The sequence below is a fragment of the Doryrhamphus excisus genome, linkage group LG10 (genome assembly GCF_037039965.1).
Source record: "Doryrhamphus excisus strain RoL-2023G ecotype Guam linkage group LG10, RoL_Dexc_Guam_v1.1, whole genome shotgun sequence".
In the NCBI taxonomy this organism is placed as follows: domain Eukaryota; kingdom Metazoa; phylum Chordata; class Actinopteri; order Syngnathiformes; family Syngnathidae; genus Doryrhamphus; species Doryrhamphus excisus.
Window position 1 is genome coordinate 1,608,275 of NC_136366.1, and position 18,504 is coordinate 1,626,778.

The 18,504-nt window shown below is 40.6% G+C and overlaps 2 protein-coding genes across 2 annotated transcripts; both read left to right on the forward strand.

The window, feature by feature from the left end:
* Positions 1-761: 761 nt before the first annotated feature.
* rhoq (ras homolog family member Q) lies at positions 762-9,220 on the forward strand. Its single transcript, XM_058064085.2, has 5 exons — positions 762-1,316; positions 1,615-1,673; positions 7,837-8,001; positions 8,161-8,256; positions 8,503-9,220. The coding sequence occupies exons 1-5, from the start codon at positions 1,175-1,177 to the stop codon at positions 8,662-8,664; spliced, it is 624 nt and encodes a 207-aa protein (XP_057920068.1). The 5' UTR covers positions 762-1,174; the 3' UTR covers positions 8,665-9,220.
* A 4,148-nt stretch (positions 9,221-13,368) lies between these two features.
* Positions 13,369-18,375, forward strand: LOC131111205 (uncharacterized). Its single transcript, XM_058064084.2, has 4 exons — positions 13,369-13,567; positions 15,026-16,438; positions 17,938-18,150; positions 18,206-18,375. The coding sequence occupies exons 1-4, from the start codon at positions 13,375-13,377 to the stop codon at positions 18,373-18,375; spliced, it is 1,989 nt and encodes a 662-aa protein (XP_057920067.2). The 5' UTR covers positions 13,369-13,374.
* Positions 18,376-18,504: the final 129 nt, after the last annotated feature.

Here is an 18,504-nt window from a genome sequence, read left to right on the forward strand (position 1 = left end):
AAGGCACCTCCGAAAGCCAGCATTTTTCATTTGCAGGGTTTGGCCTTCACGATATTTTCCTCTTGGAGGAGGGCCACTGTAGTCATGTAGTACATGTCAGTAGTACTTTATGGAATTTGGCCATTTTTCCCTCTGAAATAACAACTTGATGATCACACTCTCTCATTCTGGTCACGGCAAGTTCAACACTTCATGTCAAAGAACTCTCTGAGAATGTGAAAGCAATAATTGCTGCTCTGCATAAAGATCTTCCAGGCTGTGTCGCATAAAATGAGAATAAAATGTGGGTACATACTCCTTGCCACAAGGCAGAATGCACAGGTTCGATCCCAGTTTTGTTAAAACAAGCGGAGACATGAGAGGATGAGGTCCCTGTCCATCCCTGCCTCCACGATGACCACTGTCTTTCTGAAGAAGCTGAGAATGAACGTAATGGACCTAAACCCTATTAAGTATCTGTGGGTCTACCTCAAATGGAAGTTGAAGGAGGAGATGGATGAGTTGAAGATGATTCTGGAGATCAGTGAAGCTCCAGTGAACGCCATCCTCAAGAGGATTCTCACTGCATTAGGTACAGTATGGATTTGTGTGCGGGCAGCACAGTTATTCAAACTTTTTTTTTCATGAAACTGTTGTTTGTTTAGTGTTGTCCCGTAAAAAATATATTTTTGATACATGATACACAGTACTGTGGAGCAAGCCACCCCGTGTACTTTACACACAGTCCCTTGACTGCAACAGTAATCTCCGCCTCTCTACCTCGCGCACACACCTTGTCAAAGCAGCAGCTAGACAGCCAGCGGCAAGCAGCTAGAACCACGCCGGAGAACGAGCACCGCTGGCCGGCTAGAGACGTGCGCAACCTCGGCGGAAGTGCTCCAAGAGTAGAAGACAATTTTTTTTGGATGAGAAATGTATTGAAACCTGTCAGCTTGCGCGACAGCGAAGTGTTTCCCGGTTCCATTCGGGAGTAGTGAAACCGGTGTCGGTGAGTTTAGGGAGGGAGATGCAGTTGTGTAGCCGCTCGGTGCGCCGCGGAGTCCGACGCCGATGCTGGTGATGCCCGCCGCCGCGCGGGGATCGCCAGCGCCCAGCAGCAATAGCGGGAGGAGGAAGCGGAGGAGGAGGGCGGCGAAACAGGGCGGTCGAAGACGATGATTTTAAGCTTGATATCATGGCTAACGGAACCGGTACTATCATGTTAAAATGTGTCGTGGTCGGTGACGGCGCTGTGGGGAAAACGTGTCTTCTCATGAGCTACGCCAATGACGCCTTTCCAGAGGAATATGTCCCAACAGTTTTTGATCATTACGCAGGTAGGCGCTCACCTATCGTATTGTCTGGAGTCATAAAACCATCATTGCATGTTGGGGTGTGTTTTCCTCGAGTTTATGTATAATAATATGTTAATATATGAACGATAAAGCACTTAAAGTCACAGTTTCCTGTTCCACAATGGCCTGCATCTGTTGCTGTAATCAAAACCACTTGTTTGCCTTCATTGCAGAAAGAGGTCGGGGACCCACAGCCCCACCTCCTCTTTATGCACCCCTCCCAAACATCCCCAACCACAGGCCTTCCTCTTTTCAACTGCTCTTTGTCGTTTCCTTGCAGTGAGCGTCAATGTCGGAGGAAAACAGTACTTGCTGGGACTGTATGACACAGCCGGTCAGGTATGATCTATTTTTTTTCTCTTTGGTCAGGTGCCAATCATGTCAAGGACACACAAGACACACACGCAACACGATATCACCTTCACTGTCTTCTCAGTGTTGGTCCATAGGCTGCATATTCAAGCCAAACACTAAGCTGCAACAGGTGATAGTTTACTGCCAGTCGTGGGGCATAGTCAGTGATGGTGGTGTGGGAGTGGGTGGGGGGGTCAGAAGTCGTATTATGTGGAGAACAGGCGTCCTATGTCCAGTAATGATGTCACAGGTTTGTTAATGGGTTTGGCCTAATGCTGGGTGTTTTTCTTCACAATGTGCCATTCAGTGAGTAGTTCAAAATCCAACAGCCTACGCATCCACACATTCACACACAGAAACACACACACACAGAAACACACACAATGGTGTTTTCTCTCAATATAAAAGCTCGTGTGTGTTACACACAAACAAGCCGGAGCAAGCTTATGAACGCACACCAGATGTAAATGAAAGTAATATATTCTTTATTGGAGCTGCAGTCCGTTTCTCAGAGATGCAAATATATCTAAAAATGTAGCTGATCTAAACTTATTATGAGCAACAGCTATGAATATTCCTACGGTTAGCTCCCTTTTGATTTGCAATGGGCTAAATCAGAGGTAGGGAACCTATGGCTCGGGAGCCAGATAGGGCTCTTTTGATGACTGTATCCGGCTCTCAAGCATTTCTTACCACAATAAAAATGTATTTTTGCTAACATTTTAAAGTAAACCATCACAGAAATGGCAGTTAAAAATAATATTCAAAATCAACAACTTTCTTATGCATTTTAATTTGTCCATCTATATTTTGCTGCAATACGGCCAACCATATCTATCTTTCCTGATGATATTTTCCAGGTCAAACACCAAAACTTGATTATTACTGGGTAATGCTGTAGTCTACCTCGGTCATTGAGATGTCAAAAAAACATGTAAATGTAAACTTTCCTCCTTTTAGTCAAATAGCTGAAGCTGCAGAACGAAGCCTTCTGACGAAGATGGCCAAAAGAATGAAATACGTCTACGGAGTACGGTGCAAAACTATGCAGCAGCAGAAGTTGTATTAATGGCAACAAGTATTTGATTTATTATTAGACACTGCGCTGCTCACGAAAGTGTGCTGGCCACACCCCATTGGCGTGGGGTAGTGTGCCTGGTCTACGTAATTAGAGTCCATTATATCTAAAACTGTTGGTCTTACATAAAAATGCACACATTTTATTGCATTCAATGTTTAAAAAAATGTATATGGCTCTCACAGATACACATTTTAAAATATCTGGCCTTCATGGCTCTCTTCGCCAAAAAGGTTCCCGACCCCTGGGCTAAATGAAACCAGCTGCGATTGTTAATGCCTGGGACCGGGAGCTAGGAAGTATCACACTCTTGTGTTGTGTTGTCCAAGCGACAGTAATGAGTGGCGAACAATAAAATATTTGGTTCTTTTGCTTTGTTCACTGAATAAAGTCATGGCTTTCTTGGCTCTAGATACAAAAACATTCAATTTATAATTAAGGAGTCCTACTTTGCTGAAATTCACTTATCACAGGCGGGTCTGGAAGCAGTTAGACATCTGGATGTCTTCTATATTTGTATTTTACTTCATTTACCAATGTTTGTGCTTCAAAATGTTGTCCATAAGTTCCGACCTATGGAGCGCAAACATTGCATTTAAAAAGAAAATCCATTTTCGACATATATACTTGTACACTTTGCGACATATGGAACACACATGGAAGCGGCAGCGCTCGAGCCAGGATTGCAACCGCACATTAAGTGCTTTGCACACACTATAAACCGTGCGATCCTACCTCGAATCGGGGTTCCCAGCATCACTCGTAAGCTCCAGTGGGTGAGACAAGAGATTCTTTTTTCCCCATCGGAGTTCAACAGCTGCCACGGCCCAAGCAGGCCAAACTCAAGCTCTAATAATTCCGCATTTGATCAAACTTACTTAAGATTTGTCAGATCAAAGCACATTGACATAAGACCTGAAAATGTGATTTTAAACACCACTTCCTGAATCTGTACTCTAAGCATCATGGGAAATGTAGTTTAAACAAACCTAAACTATTGCATACACGTTTACATTTACTTCCCCCAACGCAAAACTTTACTGTTTACACTGTACATTATGTTGTTTATATCCCATCTATCCATCCACCCATCCATCCACCCATCCATCCATCAAGTTTAAGTTGCGGGGTTCAAAGCGTGTGTTAAAAGCAGCATCTTATAGTCAGGAAATTACAGAAATGTACATAAAAAAGAAGTTAAATTTGATTCAGTATGCTTGTTTTTTTTATTAATAATGGACAGTGTTCAACTACAAAACAGCTTGATTTATTAATATATATTTTTTTTAAAAGTGAGTGAGAGTGAAGCCACAATATTCAAAGCGAAATATTACAACAGTGTCTCCGGGACAGGAATAGCTAGTTTCAGTTTCTATTCTGGTTATTGACAGGTTCGTCAACATAAATGGATTCCACTGTACTACTACTCATAATCATAACAATGTATTTTATTCATAGGCGCCTAAAGAAGCATTACAAAAAAAACTTTCAAAATAATAATAATAATAATAATCATGTACGATAGTTGTGATATCATGATGTCATGTGATGCTGTCTCTGCAACAACCTAAAAATGTCCACGCGTGAAACGCCGGGCAGTCAACACTGCACAGGCTGGATTTAACCGTGTGAATCACAATCTGAAACTGAATCCTGTTGACCGGAAAACGAGATAAACGAGGCACGAGAAGGTCAAGAGAATATTCAGCAGCTCTAATCTCACCCCATCATGCCACCCACCGATCCACCTGTAACCGTGTTATATTCTTTTTTGCAGGAGTGTTAAAAAAAAGAGGAAGCTCATTGTCTGCTCTGATGTATTTGTAAATGTGTGTGTACCGCAGGAGGGTTTGTTTTTAGCTCGTTCAGAAATGGAGAAGTTCCCCCAGATGTCAGCGCAGGGAGAGTAGGGTTACCACAGTTCAAAATCCGCCCCCCGCTGCCTCTGACTCCGCTGACCTCTTTATGTGGAACCGGAGTCCAGCTGGTAATGTTTATAGCTTCAGCTTGTGATCAAAGCGGCGTGGCCCAAATAAGAGGGGCAAGGATGACGGAGGAAAAGCGAGAAAGAGGAAGTGAGAGACAGATGGGATGAAGACAAACAGTGAAGAAGGGGAGATTTTGGGGAGTGAAACTGCTTCGAGGGCAGTTAAAGTCCATCCCTGCCGGGGTACGTCTGCATGGTCATACCATAATCAAATATTTTTCATTTAAAAACCCTTTACTGACTTTTACTATCTCTGTTCACGTGGACCATCAAAATTAACTCCACGCCATGCCGATAGTTGCTAATGCACGGGCGTGTGGTGACATTCATGTAGTAATTACTATTATACTTTACATTACTAGCAAGAAAATAGAAATAAAAAAAAAAATCAGATATATGTCGTGTACCTCATTGAAATAATATTCCAGAAGTAACCCTTAATTGGGGCTGCACGGCGACTGAGTGGTTAGCGCACAGGCCTCACAGCTAGGAAACCGCAGTTCAATTCCACCCTCGACCATCTCTGTGTGGAGTTTGCATGTTCCCCCCGTGCATGCGTGGGTTTCCTCCCACATTCCAAAAACATGCTAGGTTAATTGGCGACTCCAAATTGTCCATAGGTATGAATGTGAGTGTGAATGGTTGTTTGTCTATATGTGCCCTGTGATTGGCTGGCCACCAGTCCAGTGTGTACCCCGCCTCCCGCCCGAAGACAGCTGGGATAGGCTCCAGCACCCCCGTACCCAAGCGGTAGAAAATGAATGAATGAATGAATATAGTAAACCATAAGCAGTATCCAAAATGGATGAATAGACATAGCAGTGTCATTATGTGTTACATACATACATACATACCCCGCCTCCCGCCCGAAGACAGCTGGGATAGGCTCCAGCACCCCCGTACCCAAGCGGTAGAAAATGAATGAATGAATGAATATAGTAAACCATAAGCAGTATACAAAATGGATGAATAGACATAGCAGTGTCATTATGTGTTACATACATACGTACATACCCCGCCTCCCGCCCGAAGACAGCTGGGATAGGCTCCAGCACCCCTCACGACCCTGCTGAGGATAAAATAGCGGTAGTGGGTTCTTGTGTAACTGTATAAAATGAATGTATTGTGCTAGAATAATCATTAGAATGACGTCATTCTAACAGTTTTATACTGTGTATAACATGTACCATAATTTCTACTGATGTATTTTAGTGTTGGAACATCCATCAAGGTGTTCTTACGAGATCTAAAATGTCATTTACGTGTCTTTTCCTGTTAATTAGATTGGATTTTGTGAGGAGCGTGGCGGGATGTTCTTAATGTACAGTTATTAGTGGATGAGATGAATTTTTGTTAATCACCATGAAAGGGCCCTGATGATTTTTGAGGTTTAAATCCAGGTTAGTAACAAGCTTGGATTTGCGGATCAGATGTGGATTTCTGTGAACTCTTACAGCCCCCGAAGAAGGCGGTAGAAGCTGGAAGAGCGATGAACAATGAAGGTGTGGATGTGGCGGTGACTCACTGTAATTCCGGTCATATGCGACTTAGTCACACGGGAGCGATCACACGGTCACCGGAGGAACATGGCAAGCCTTGAAGGGATGTGTGCAGGTTTTTATCATACGTATACTCGCTCCGTTATTCTACTTCTACTCATCGTAGTATCTGCTGATGGCATCATAGATTGTGATGTGGTGTTCAATTGATGGCATCAATTGTTCAACAATCCTGCGATGGAGACAGCCAGCCTAACAAAGTGGCCTCGCAACCCCAGGAGTTTGAACATAACTGAGTGAGAGCGTCTGCACTGAGTGTAAAATGCCTCACCAGTGGCTGGAGGACATATTGTGTTTAGTGTCAGGAGTAACGTTGATGGATCTCACAGAAGCTGTGGGCCCATTACAAGGGAAATTGCGAAAAATACGACTGTACATCTCTACAGTTCTGCGGTTGATCTCAGGATTCACTTTTCACCGGCAAAGGTCATGGACAAAACAACAACCCATTAGCATAGCATTGTAGTAGGAAGTAGATCAGGGTATATTTACATAAAAACAATTTTTAACAAAAAATGGCATATGTACACATTCTCCTTCAGGGTTTAAAAAAAAATACAGTTACATGTGACCCGGAATGCTGGGATAGACTCCAGCAGAGCTGCGACCCCGGTGAGGATAAACAACATAGAACATGGATGGAACTTTTAAGGTTTCATTGAGGACTTGATTATCACCAAAGATACAATGTGGCAGCAAGATCAACACCGACATTGATCTCGCTGCCGCATAGTGTCTTTGGGAACAGTCATGTCAAGAATCCCGTCTTCAATAAAAGTCTTCAAAATTATATATGGTAATGGTTTTTAATTCATTAGAACATGCATCAGATTACAATTGAGTGCATCCCATAATCAGTTCCCAGTTCCACATGTCCAAAAGGAGTAGGAAGAAGCAAAGCTTATTAAATCCTACCCCTCCATCTGGTACTTTTACAATCAGTAACTGTTACATTTGTTCACTTCCTGCTTTCCTAATATAGTTTAAGTTTTTTTATTTTTGTCAAAAAATGTATTTATTTTATTTTTATCAAAAAAAGTTATTTATTTTTTAGTTTATTTTTAATTAAATCCCTGTGTTAATGCAATGCATGGGTTAATTACCCACTTCCACGAGACACATATCCAAGATGGAATCAGCCCGGCATTCCAACGTGTCACGGCCATTCCACGGCTGAGCTTGCGCTGAAGGACAGCGAATAAAAAAATAAATAAATTCCTAATTGCCTCTGTCAGCAAGAGGGCAGAGGAGAAAGTAAATCCCGTGTGAAGGTCTTCGCATTCCTCGCTCTTCATAACTCACATCTGGTTGGCAGTTTTTATGAGCATCAAGCCTGTCATAAAATGATCCGTCATATGTGAAAAGCAGCAGGAGCTCGGCCGTCGCTGTGAAACAAACCACTCGATAGACTCAGAATTATCGTTCCTAACTTCAGAGAAGAGAAAATGTTAGCATTTGACGCCATCGCCAGATCATCACGGAGCGCCGTGACTTTTCTAATGCCGACTCTGAATCCTTTCCCAGGAGGATTATGACCGGCTGAGGCCATTGTCCTACCCGATGACCGATGTCTTTCTCATCTGCTTCTCTGTGGTTAACCCTGCCAGTTTCCAGAACGTGCGTGAAGAATGGGTGCCTGAGCTGCAGGAGTATGCACCCAGCGTCCCTTACCTGCTCATTGGCACCCAGGTAAGTCTTCACCAGGGTCCTCATCCTAATTGCCCCATTGATTTACTGATAATCATTAGGTCATTTTACATTTGAATACAACTACAACTACCAGAACGGCGCTCTTACAGCAGTTTTAGACCGTTTTGCTTATCAGTAACCAAAATGTTTGTCCCTCAGATTGACCTGCGTGACGATCCCAAAACCATCGCCAAACTGAACAATATGAAGGAGAAACCGATAGCGACAGAGCAAGGCCAGAAGCTGGCAAAGGAGGTCTGTATGTTTTGGAACACAAACTGTCAAACATTTCAGATTCCTGTCAAAAACATAGAAAAACGTGCAACAGCCAAATTGGGAGATAACCTGTCTATGACCCGTGCTAGCCACCGTGCACAAAATAGGCAGAGTCTTACATGTAAATGTTGAACGGTTACAGAAAATGACTGGAAAGATGCCGTAAATCACAAGTTTGAGACTTGACATGAACCGATTTATTAACCTCGCTTCCCTACTCCCCAGATTGGCGCCTGTTGCTACGTGGAATGTTCGGCGCTAACCCAGAAAGGCCTGAAGACCGTGTTTGATGAGGCCATCATTGCCATTTTGGCTCCCAAGAGAAAGAAAGGAGCTCTGAAGCGAAGACTGGGGCCCCATTGCATCAACTGCTGCCTGATCACATGATACATACACACGCCGTCATTTTAGCGGAAAACTACACACGTGTCTTGGACTTCCAGAACGATGTCAATTGAGCAGAGACAACGAAGAGCGCTGAAGGGAACGCCAACGCAATGAAAGTTGATGACTTGGAAAGAAGTTTGTTACCAGGAGCACAAAACCCAAGACTCTTAATTTTATTTGTTATAATCGATAAATTACATTTCAACTATGAGAGAATGTATGTTTGCGCTTTTTTTTTTTTGCTTGATTTTAAAAAACGGCTTTACAATATGAATATATTCACTTTCGATGTCATCAAGAGAAGCACAGAGAGCACTCATGCCCAGTTTTCCGGATTTGCCAAACGACAACCGATACTTTAAAACAGGGTTTTAGTGTTAAGTACAGCCTTCCCAGGGAGTCACCGGGAGAAGCAACAGCAAAAAAAAAGAAAAGCATTGTTTTCAAATCTGTTATGCTACAATTATAGTTGCTTTTTAGCTCCATACAGTGAGCGGCTAGAGCTGGAGTTTCCAAAGTGGGGCTTGGAATGATCATTTGCGGATTTTTTTTTTGTATTATTATTGGCCCACAGCACATTCAAAATATATAATTTAACATTAAAAAAATGTAATTTCATTTTACAAAAAAAAAACAAACACAACAAAGGACAAATCTGCAGTAATTTTAGAAGAATATCATCAAAATATTAGAAGAAAAAGTCACAATTTTACAAGTGTAAACTCTGAATATTACTAGAAAAAATTATGTAATTTTAGTAGCATGGAGTTAAAGATTTTTTTAAAGTTATAACAACAAAAAAAATTAAGTTACAATTTTTGGAAAATTACATTGGATGAAAAGTTTTAATGTTATGTAAAGTTGTAATGATTCGTTTTAGTAACGATTCAATTTGTATCTTGATTCACGGTTGACAGTACGATTCAACGACAATATTTGTTCATTGCAACGACACCATCCAAAACGATTCTGTAACTTTAAATCAATTCAGTACCTTTTTAGCCAAAAATTCTACCAGTGTGACCGTGAAATACATACCTGGATGCTAGACAGTTTTTGTAAGGGAATCGGGTATAAATGAATTATGGATAACAATTAACGGCAAATGATTTCACATCTTTGAATGAAGTGCAACCAACTCTTCAAGTTGGATGAACAGGTTAAAGTATAAAGTACAATAAAAAAAAATGGGAAGTCTGAATATTTTTGAGAAAGAAATGTACAAAAATGTAAAAACATTGGAATGTTAAAAGTAATTTTTATTTTTTTTTTAAATTTTTATTTTCATTTTATTTTATTTTTAAGACCCCTAGAAAGTGACATGTTGTATCAACAAAATATTTTGGACTTAGAGTTGTCTATTTTTTAAAGTTAATATTTCATTTCAAATGTTGGTCATGCATGTGTTTTACCAACATTTGACCAACAAAATGACGCATATTTAATGCCCAAAGAAACAAACGCACACAGACTGTCATCAACATCGGGTGGCGAAAATGACCTTCTACTGTACTTTATATTAAAGGTTCCGCAGATGAAGCACAGTCCTCTGTTCTTAAACACTGCCCCTCTTGCAGCACAAACCTGACCAGTTTCTGGATCTAACAATTCATACAGTGGGGGAAATTATGACTTGATCCTTGATTGTTCTAGGATGACCACCTTACAAAGATTAGTTTGTATTAAATTTGAGTGAAATAAGTAATGGTAATGGTTTTATTTCATTTGAACATGCATCAGATTACAATTGAGTGCATCCCATAATCAGTTCCCAGTTCCACATGTCCAAAAGGAGTAGGAAGAAGCAAAGCTTATTAAATCCTACCCCTCCATCTGGTACTTTTACAATCACTAACTGTTACATTTGTTCACTTCCTGCTTTCCATAATACAGTTTAAGTTTTTTTTTTAAAATAATTGTACAAGTATTTGAAGCCCTAAGTATTTGAGGCCTGGTCAAAGTGTGATTTAGTACTTGGTGGGAAAACCCTGGTTTGCAAGCAGAAGTTGGACATTCTTTGTTCAGTTCTTCACCAAGTATGTGATCAGGTGTGACTTGTATTGTATAGCTTCCATTTTCTTTTTTTCTCACCAATGACTGATCTGTGCATAAAAAGATCTGTTCTGTTATTATGAAATCAGATTATTATGCCCCCCCCCCCCCAAACTGTGTATACCGTAAATTAAATCAAGCTCCAGGATTTTTTTTAATAATGCATGTGATTGAAGTTAATTGTAGTTTTTCAGACAATGGAAGGTCTTGCAATAAATTGACGATTCTGGATGATCACCAGAATAAATGTTAAAAATGTTAAATATAATTCCCACTCATTGACTGCTATATTAATATTATTTAAAACCACATGTTCAATTTGCCAATACTCCAGTCATTAATTGAATTAAGGGTTTAAAATGTATACTTCATGTTATTTTAATTATGTGACATGACGATGCCTCCAGATGATTGATGTGTAAAGTGCAATTTCATTTTTTTGTAGTTTATTTGCAAAGATGATCAATGCAGTTTAATAGTTTACATTCAATAGTAGCATTTTTAAAACAAACGTTTCAAATGAAAGAAGCAGCCAAAATAAGAAAATGCCAAATGGTGACTGGTCGATTTGGAGCTTTTTCAACTGCCTATGGTGTTCAGGTTGACATCCATTCATACTTTTTATGTTGCATTTGCCAGCCCAAAGCGAACTGCACTAGTGTTTTAAAAATGAACTTTGAACTTGTACGCCAAAAATATCCACATTTTCTTTCAAGCACCAACCGTAGCAAAAGAACTGTTTTGTTCCCAATGGACTCCAATGATCTGAGTGATGCTTTCATGTAAACGGTGCTCCTTTTCTCTACCCCAGTCTGCACGACTGTATTGTTATTCTGTGTCGTGGGGTAGATAGCGGGTCAGATAAACTTTCGCCATCTCATCCAGGGTCAGGTTCCGTCTTCAGGACCTTGGCCCCAAAGCGCTGCAGCCATCGGTGCATTGATGCTCCTTGTCTACTTAATAAAAGTGTTAACTGTGTTAAAAGGCCTTTTTGGTTGGTTTACTTTGGTTCATGACTGCATGACTTTTGCATGAACAATTAATCAATTAATCGACAAGTACTGTATTTTGGTATTTGACATGTTTTTTTTTATCTTTCAAAATGCTTCCTTAGAAACAGAGCTGCTTATGACCTTGACCAGAAAGGTCTACACCATGGATACCAGTAATTTTGCCATTTTTGTTAGGAATAATGACTTGTATGATATTTAGTATTATATTTAGGAGTTGATGAGTTGATAAGAATCAAAGATTCCTATTGGATTCCATAGAAAATGCATGCAGGTCATTTTTTTACCCACTTATGGAAGGTTGGGGTTGTAACACAAAAACAAAAATTTCTTAAAATGTATAAAAGGTAAGTTAAAAATGTGAATGGCATGATATCAAAAACATGTTTTTTGAGGAATACCTGGAATATGGAATGATAAAAAAAATTTCATTACGAAGATATTTCAAGAAAACAACCTGACCTGGTCATTTTTGACCCACTTATGGATCTAAGGGTTAAATAAATGCATACTCAAAGTTCTTTAAAAAGTTCTAATAACTTAATTATATCAAGTTCATTTAACATGTTGTTCCATTTTAAGTACTTTTAACTAATATGTTTGGATTAAACTGAACTATGGCTATATTAAGTAAGATTAACTTAAAAACATAGTTAATATACAACTTAAGACCCCGTAAATCCGAATGCTCAAAATAATTAATTGGTATAAGTATAGTTAACTTCAAATTTTCTTAAAAGTTCTACTTATAAATGTTGATTACCAGTTGCATTATCTGTCTTTTCAGTTTGTTTAACTTAATATAAACTTTTTGCAGATTTGTGTAACCGACTTAAAAGGATTCGTAGTTACTTATAAAAGAAAATTAAAGCTAAAGAAGAAAATAAAAAATTAAAGAATGGAAAATGCATGGCACAGAGAATGCAAAAAAGAAAGCTATTTCTCTTTTCAGCCCAAAATTTAAAAAATCTAATATCAACTCCAAATATTAAAGCTCTGATATACTCAAATGTTTGAATTTATGAACTCAAAAAAATGTGGCAACTGATTGCCTCGCTTTTTTTTTGAGTTCTGCTAACTTATTGGGGTTTACATTGTAATGCTCTAGCTTACTATGATTGCATATTGTTATGATGATGCAGGCCTTGGCTGAAGCTCACGCGAGCAGATTGGTTATAATCGTAAAAGCGTAGTTAGAATTTTGGGTCACACACGGAGTGACCAGTTTTTCGTGGGGGGAACCCCAGGTATGATATCAAACGAAAGCCCCTGTGACATCATCACAATGCTTTAACATAAGGTCAATTTGTTGGGGGTAATTGTCATAATCAAACCTGACCTCTATGATATTCAGCAAAATAAGCTTTACTGTCAACGGTTTTGGCTGCATGGTTTCACATTTTCATAATAAAAAAATACATCTTGCACGAAGAGTATTGTCCACGTCTGCGGTAAAATACCTGCAGCAAATATTGTGTTGCCATCTTTGGCTGTCTCGCCTAAAGTCCATTCAGTGTATGATCAAATCATATACATAGTGTGACATAAAAATGATTCCTGATTGGATTTGTGACAGTTAGGAGGTCACATAAAACAGCCTGAGTCCGTACAGTTCTATACTCGACTAGACAAAATACAAAGAACTAATATGGATCCTGTGATAGCTGATCCATTTGGACTTAAAAGTTTAGTGGACTGTATATTCAGAGCAATATACTTCTCCCAACCGACTGACATGAGTGACTTTATACACCAGTACATAACGGACTTGATGGACTTCATAGGCTGTCACGAAGAAGAGCATCCCAAAAGCATGTTTATACTGTTCCAAGAGAAATGGGGTAAGATACACGTTGATAAGTACTCCAGTACTCAACAACTTGCAAGTTTAACTACAGTACTTCAAATAATTATTATAAAAAACACAATAACATTAACATTATAGTAAATATATCATAGTCCGGGCTGCACAGTGTTGGAGTGGTTACTGTGAGGGCCACACAGCTAAGAGACCCGAGTTCAATTCCACCCTCAGCCATCTCTGTGTGGAGTTTGCATGTTCTCCCCGTGCATGTTTTTTCTCCGGGTACTCCGGTTTCCTCCCACATTCCAAAAACATGCTAGGTTAATTAGCGACTCCAAATTGTCCATAGGTATGAATGTGAGTGTGAATGGTTGTTTGTCTATATGTGCCCTGTGATTGGCTGGCCACCAGTCAAGGGTGTATCCCGCCTCTCGTACTAAGACAGCTGGGATAGGCTCCAGCACCCCTGTGCCCAAGCGGTAGAAAATGAATGAATGAATGAATATAGTAAACCATAAGTATACAAAATGGATGAATAGATATTGCAGTGTCATTATATGTTACATACTGTTAATCACTATCCATTAGGGGTGTCACGATATCTCAAGCTTAAAATATATTTCATATTTAAGAGAAAAGCTGTCTCGCAGGCACTGGACAGCCAGAAGTCTATCAGAATATAAGCTAAGGCATCGCTACTAAATGATACGTAATTATGTAATATGGGAGTGGTAGTGCGCAAGGTACGATTGGAATCGCACAATAAGTGCTTTGCGCACATTATAAACCGTGCAACACAAACTGACCTTGACGTTAACTGTTTGCGATATGAGACCGTTGTTGTTATGTTGTTATGTCCAATTAGAAGCTGTAGTAATTAAACACTTGATCAAATGTACTTAAAATTTGTCAGATCAAAACACAATCGTTGCATAAGACTTCTGATAAAGACGTGATATGGTAGATGTTTTTCAAAAGCAGCAACAATGACGTAGTCCTTATTTGGAAGTGCCTTCTGAGTGCAGCAAATTTGTTTTTGGCAGAATATCCAGACTCATCTTGTGTAACAATCGGTCCAAACTTCGCTTTCTTATGTTCGATTAGAGTTCATCAAAAGAAAAAGTCCTCTGTAAGTCAACCTTAGTTTAGAAGAAGAGAGTCGTTTTACAATATAGTCCCACCTTTTGGGGGTACCAAACCCCCAAAAACAAATAAAAATGTCTCTCAGGCAAGTCTTGGTGCCTCAAAATATACCCTCATTGTTTTGCGACTCAGTTAAATAAAAGCTTGTTTGTCCGGTTGTATAATTTGCTATTATATTTTCTACGTAAATGTTAAAATATCATCTTGTCTCGTTCTTGTGAACCCAATATTCTCTCATCTCATGAGCTGAGTGTATCGTGACACCCCTAAAATACATGATTGCCATGAATTTGAAATATGTTTGAAATAAATATGTGCTCATTTTTGTGGTTTTGTAAATGGTTTTCTACAGAGAAGAACCTTCTAGATAGTAAAGACAAAAAAACAAAGCGTTCAGCCCCATTTATGGACTCTATCCCATCGTTGCAAAACATATCCGAGGAAGAGATAGAAGACCTTTTACAGAAGCTGTACAGGGATTTGGCATTAGCAAATGTTTTACCACAAGAGCTAGTACACAAACGAAGGAAGCGCAGTAAAAGGAATAAGAAAATATTTTCCTGCTGTGACGCCAGCACGGAGACAGACCTGTTGTCAGTGGAATGGATCTCAAGTGAAGATGACAGCTTAGGGTTCAGTGATGATAGCGACACAATGCTAGGTATTAGCCAGTGCTGCACACCACCCGTTCCAGTTGCAACCATGCCAGACAAAATCCAGTGCTGTCCACCACCTGTTCCAGTGGAGACAACACCAGATCTAAGCCAGTGTGACTTGCCACCTGTTCCATTCGACACAATACCAGACCTGAGCCGGTGCAATTCACCACCAGTTTCAGTTGAGACACTACCGGACCTAAGCCAGTTCGAATCGCCACCTGTTCTAGTGGAGACAATACCAGACCTAAGCCAGTGCGATTCTCCAACAGCTGCAGTTTCGGACCTAAGCCAGTGTTATTCACCGTCAGTTCCGGTTGACACAATGCCGGATGTAAACCAGTGCTGTTTACCAGAAGTTCCACTTGATCTTCCTTCGTCATCTTCATCCACAACACCTTCAGATATGAAAGAGCTGATATCCGATTCTGATGCTATTTTGGCAGAAGTGTCACAAAAGCTTGTGACAAAGAATGACGATGAAAGAAATGTTATGCTACATAAACATGGCAAAGAAACACAGAAAGCCGGCAAAAATTCCCTGCTGAACAAACAGGATAAAATCCCCGGATCCGAGAAGGTCAAGTGTATGAACAGGGTCGCACTATTAATGCCTGATCAACCCGGCGTGGGGTCATTTGGACCAAAAACAGTCATTCCCAAAAACAGACTGAAACCAATTGAGTCCAAGAACAATTGGGTTTCTCAACGACAAAAACCAGGAAAACCTGAACTACAGACGCCTCCAAAAACACAAGAGTCCAAGAAACTCAGAGTGGGTCCTTGCCAGGCATCTGTGCCGAAGAGACCTGAAAAAACAGAAATACCAAGCAGATTCACGTTTCTGGAGGCAACCACCGTGTTACCTCGCATCACACCTGTACCAAGAAGGCCCAAAGTATTCACGTCATCCATGCCTGAGGTAAGGAGGACACGGTTGAGTCTTCGTCGCTTATATGGACCAGACAAGCCAAAAATCCCAACACCGGACAACCGACCGCCAAAACTGCCTTGGAGAAGTCCACTCAGTGATCCTCCAAGAAGAGAAGGACCGGCCCGTGTTCTCTGGATGGACAGGGAAAGAGTAAAACCTGTGCAAACCAAACCAAGTTGGAGCATTCCTGCTACTGCCTTGTTTTGACCCGAAAAAGACCCATCAGTTTTGACCTATGAGTCTCCCAAAGCCACCTTTTATTTAATCAAAACACACAACACAAGAAAATTGTAATCATTTGTTGATGTATTTTTTTCTACGTTGTATACTTTGAGCAGTTTGTTATATTTTGCATGCTTTTGAGTTTGAACTACTTAACACCTACATCAGTTGACATCGCAACCAACCGACTGAGGTGTTGCAACAAGACACAGAGGCAGCCACAGGGTGAACAGCTCTGCCTAGCCGTGTAAGATCCCTATGGGGAAATTAGTAAAGCTGGCAGTAGGATATGGTGTCTTAACAACGCATGTCATACATGTGCTGGATGCTAGCTTATGTCTTTGTGTCGACAGAAATTCTGGTGTGAAGGCGGAAGGATTGGACAAGTGATGACTGTCTGCAAGGAATGATGCCGGACTCCACACTGTTCTGTTTATTTAAGACTATTTTAATGGACCTTTGTCTGTCTGGATGTATTTATTTTATTAGTCGTGTTGAAATTATTTTCAATGCAAAAAATTCATTTTGATCATGTGAAAATAATTTTTCCACCGCTAATAATCTTTAAAAATAAACTGCTCAACCATCAATGGCCCAAAAACTCTCTTTTGAATATATTTGATCACAATTAAAGTATAAAGACCAGGGTTCAATTCCACCCTCGGCCATCTCTGTGTGGAGTTTGCATGTTCTCCCCGTGAATGCGTGGGTTTTCTCCGGGTTCTCCGGTTTCCTCCCACATTCCAAAAACATGCTAGGTTAATTGGCGACTCCACTATCCACTAACCTTAATTGTCCATAGGTATGAATGTGAGTGTGAATGGTTGTTTGTCTGTATGTGCCCTGTGATTGGCTGGTGACCAAATGAACATAGAACATGAATGTGTTTTCAATACATAGACACTAGTACACCCAGGCTGTAAAGTATACAGCAAACAGGTGATTTGGCTCGGTACTGCAAGACCCAGAGTCCTCAATAGGCATGCTGCTGACCTCATCCGGCCCATCAAAGCTTTTTAAGCAAACGTCACATAATGTAAAGAATTCGGGCTTATCCACAGAGAAACGTTTTCTGGTCAAAACACTATCCAGCATTTTACTGTTTCAGCTTTTCATCCACAGAGCAACAAGAGTATTTCTTGGAAAATGGCTTCAAGAGTGGAAAGATCCGATAACCCAGTTTAATTTATTGTTGCCGTGTGGACAAGCAAACCAGGATGACATCACGGAAAACGACGGCATCGCCATCCCATCGCCATCACCTGACCAGAAGTGACAGGTTGTGTACATTCCCTTGATATTTTTTGACTTATACTTCAAAGTAACTGAAAGACAAGGCACATTTGGTGTGTCACACAGCTTTGTGTGTGATTATAGCGCCGCATGTAGATGTGGATGATATCTTTTAAAGAAAGCAGTTCTTGCTGGAAAAGGATGTTGTCTCCATGTTAGGAATGAATGAGATCCTACCCCAAGTGAAGGACTTTGAGTACTTTGGGATCTTGCTTCTGAGTGTGGGAAGGATGGATCGCAAGATGTGGACTCTGCACTGGTCCGTCGTGCTGAAGAGGGAGCTGAGCCAAAAAGCCAGGCCCTCAAAGCCCTCCTATCTTCCATCATTTATGGTCATAAGCTTTGGTAAAGACCAAAAGTACAAGTTCACTGGTACAAGCTGCTAAAATGGGTTTTCTTTATAAATTGGCTGTGCTCTCCATTAAAGCCGGGGTGCAAAACCCCGAAGTAAAACCGCTGATCGTCTGCACCGAGAGGAGCCAGATGAGGTGGCTCGGCTGTCTGGTCAGAATGCCTCTCGGACGTCTCCCTTGTGAGGTGTTCAGGGCACATCCGACAACTGAGGGAACCTGGACCATTGACCGACATAAAAGTTGACAAAGGACCGCAACCAGAAATGTTTCATTGGTGTGGCAAAGAGAGGCCGTTACTCGCAGTAAGTTGATACCTGAAATGTCTAGATGTCCAGTCATGGCCAGACCATGGTCACCACATAAGTGGGATCCG

Excerpts from the sequence above, each read along its gene's own strand:
- rhoq (XM_058064085.2), top strand. The coding sequence starts at position 1,175 with ATGGCTAACGGAACCGGTACTATCATGTTAAAATGTGTCGTGGTCGGT. Across the intron at positions 1,317-1,614 it reads AGTTTTTGATCATTACGCAG|TGAGCGTCAATGTCGGAGGA; the intron begins GTAGGCGCTCAC and ends GTTTCCTTGCAG. Across the intron at positions 8,257-8,502 it reads GCCAGAAGCTGGCAAAGGAG|ATTGGCGCCTGTTGCTACGT; the intron begins GTCTGTATGTTT and ends CCTACTCCCCAG.
- LOC131111205 (XM_058064084.2), top strand. The coding sequence starts at position 13,375 with ATGGATCCTGTGATAGCTGATCCATTTGGACTTAAAAGTTTAGTGGAC. Across the intron at positions 16,439-17,937 it reads ACCTGTGCAAACCAAACCAA|GAATGAATGAGATCCTACCC; the intron begins GTTGGAGCATTC and ends TCTCCATGTTAG. Across the intron at positions 18,151-18,205 it reads CCAAAAGTACAAGTTCACTG|CCGGGGTGCAAAACCCCGAA; the intron begins GTACAAGCTGCT and ends TCTCCATTAAAG.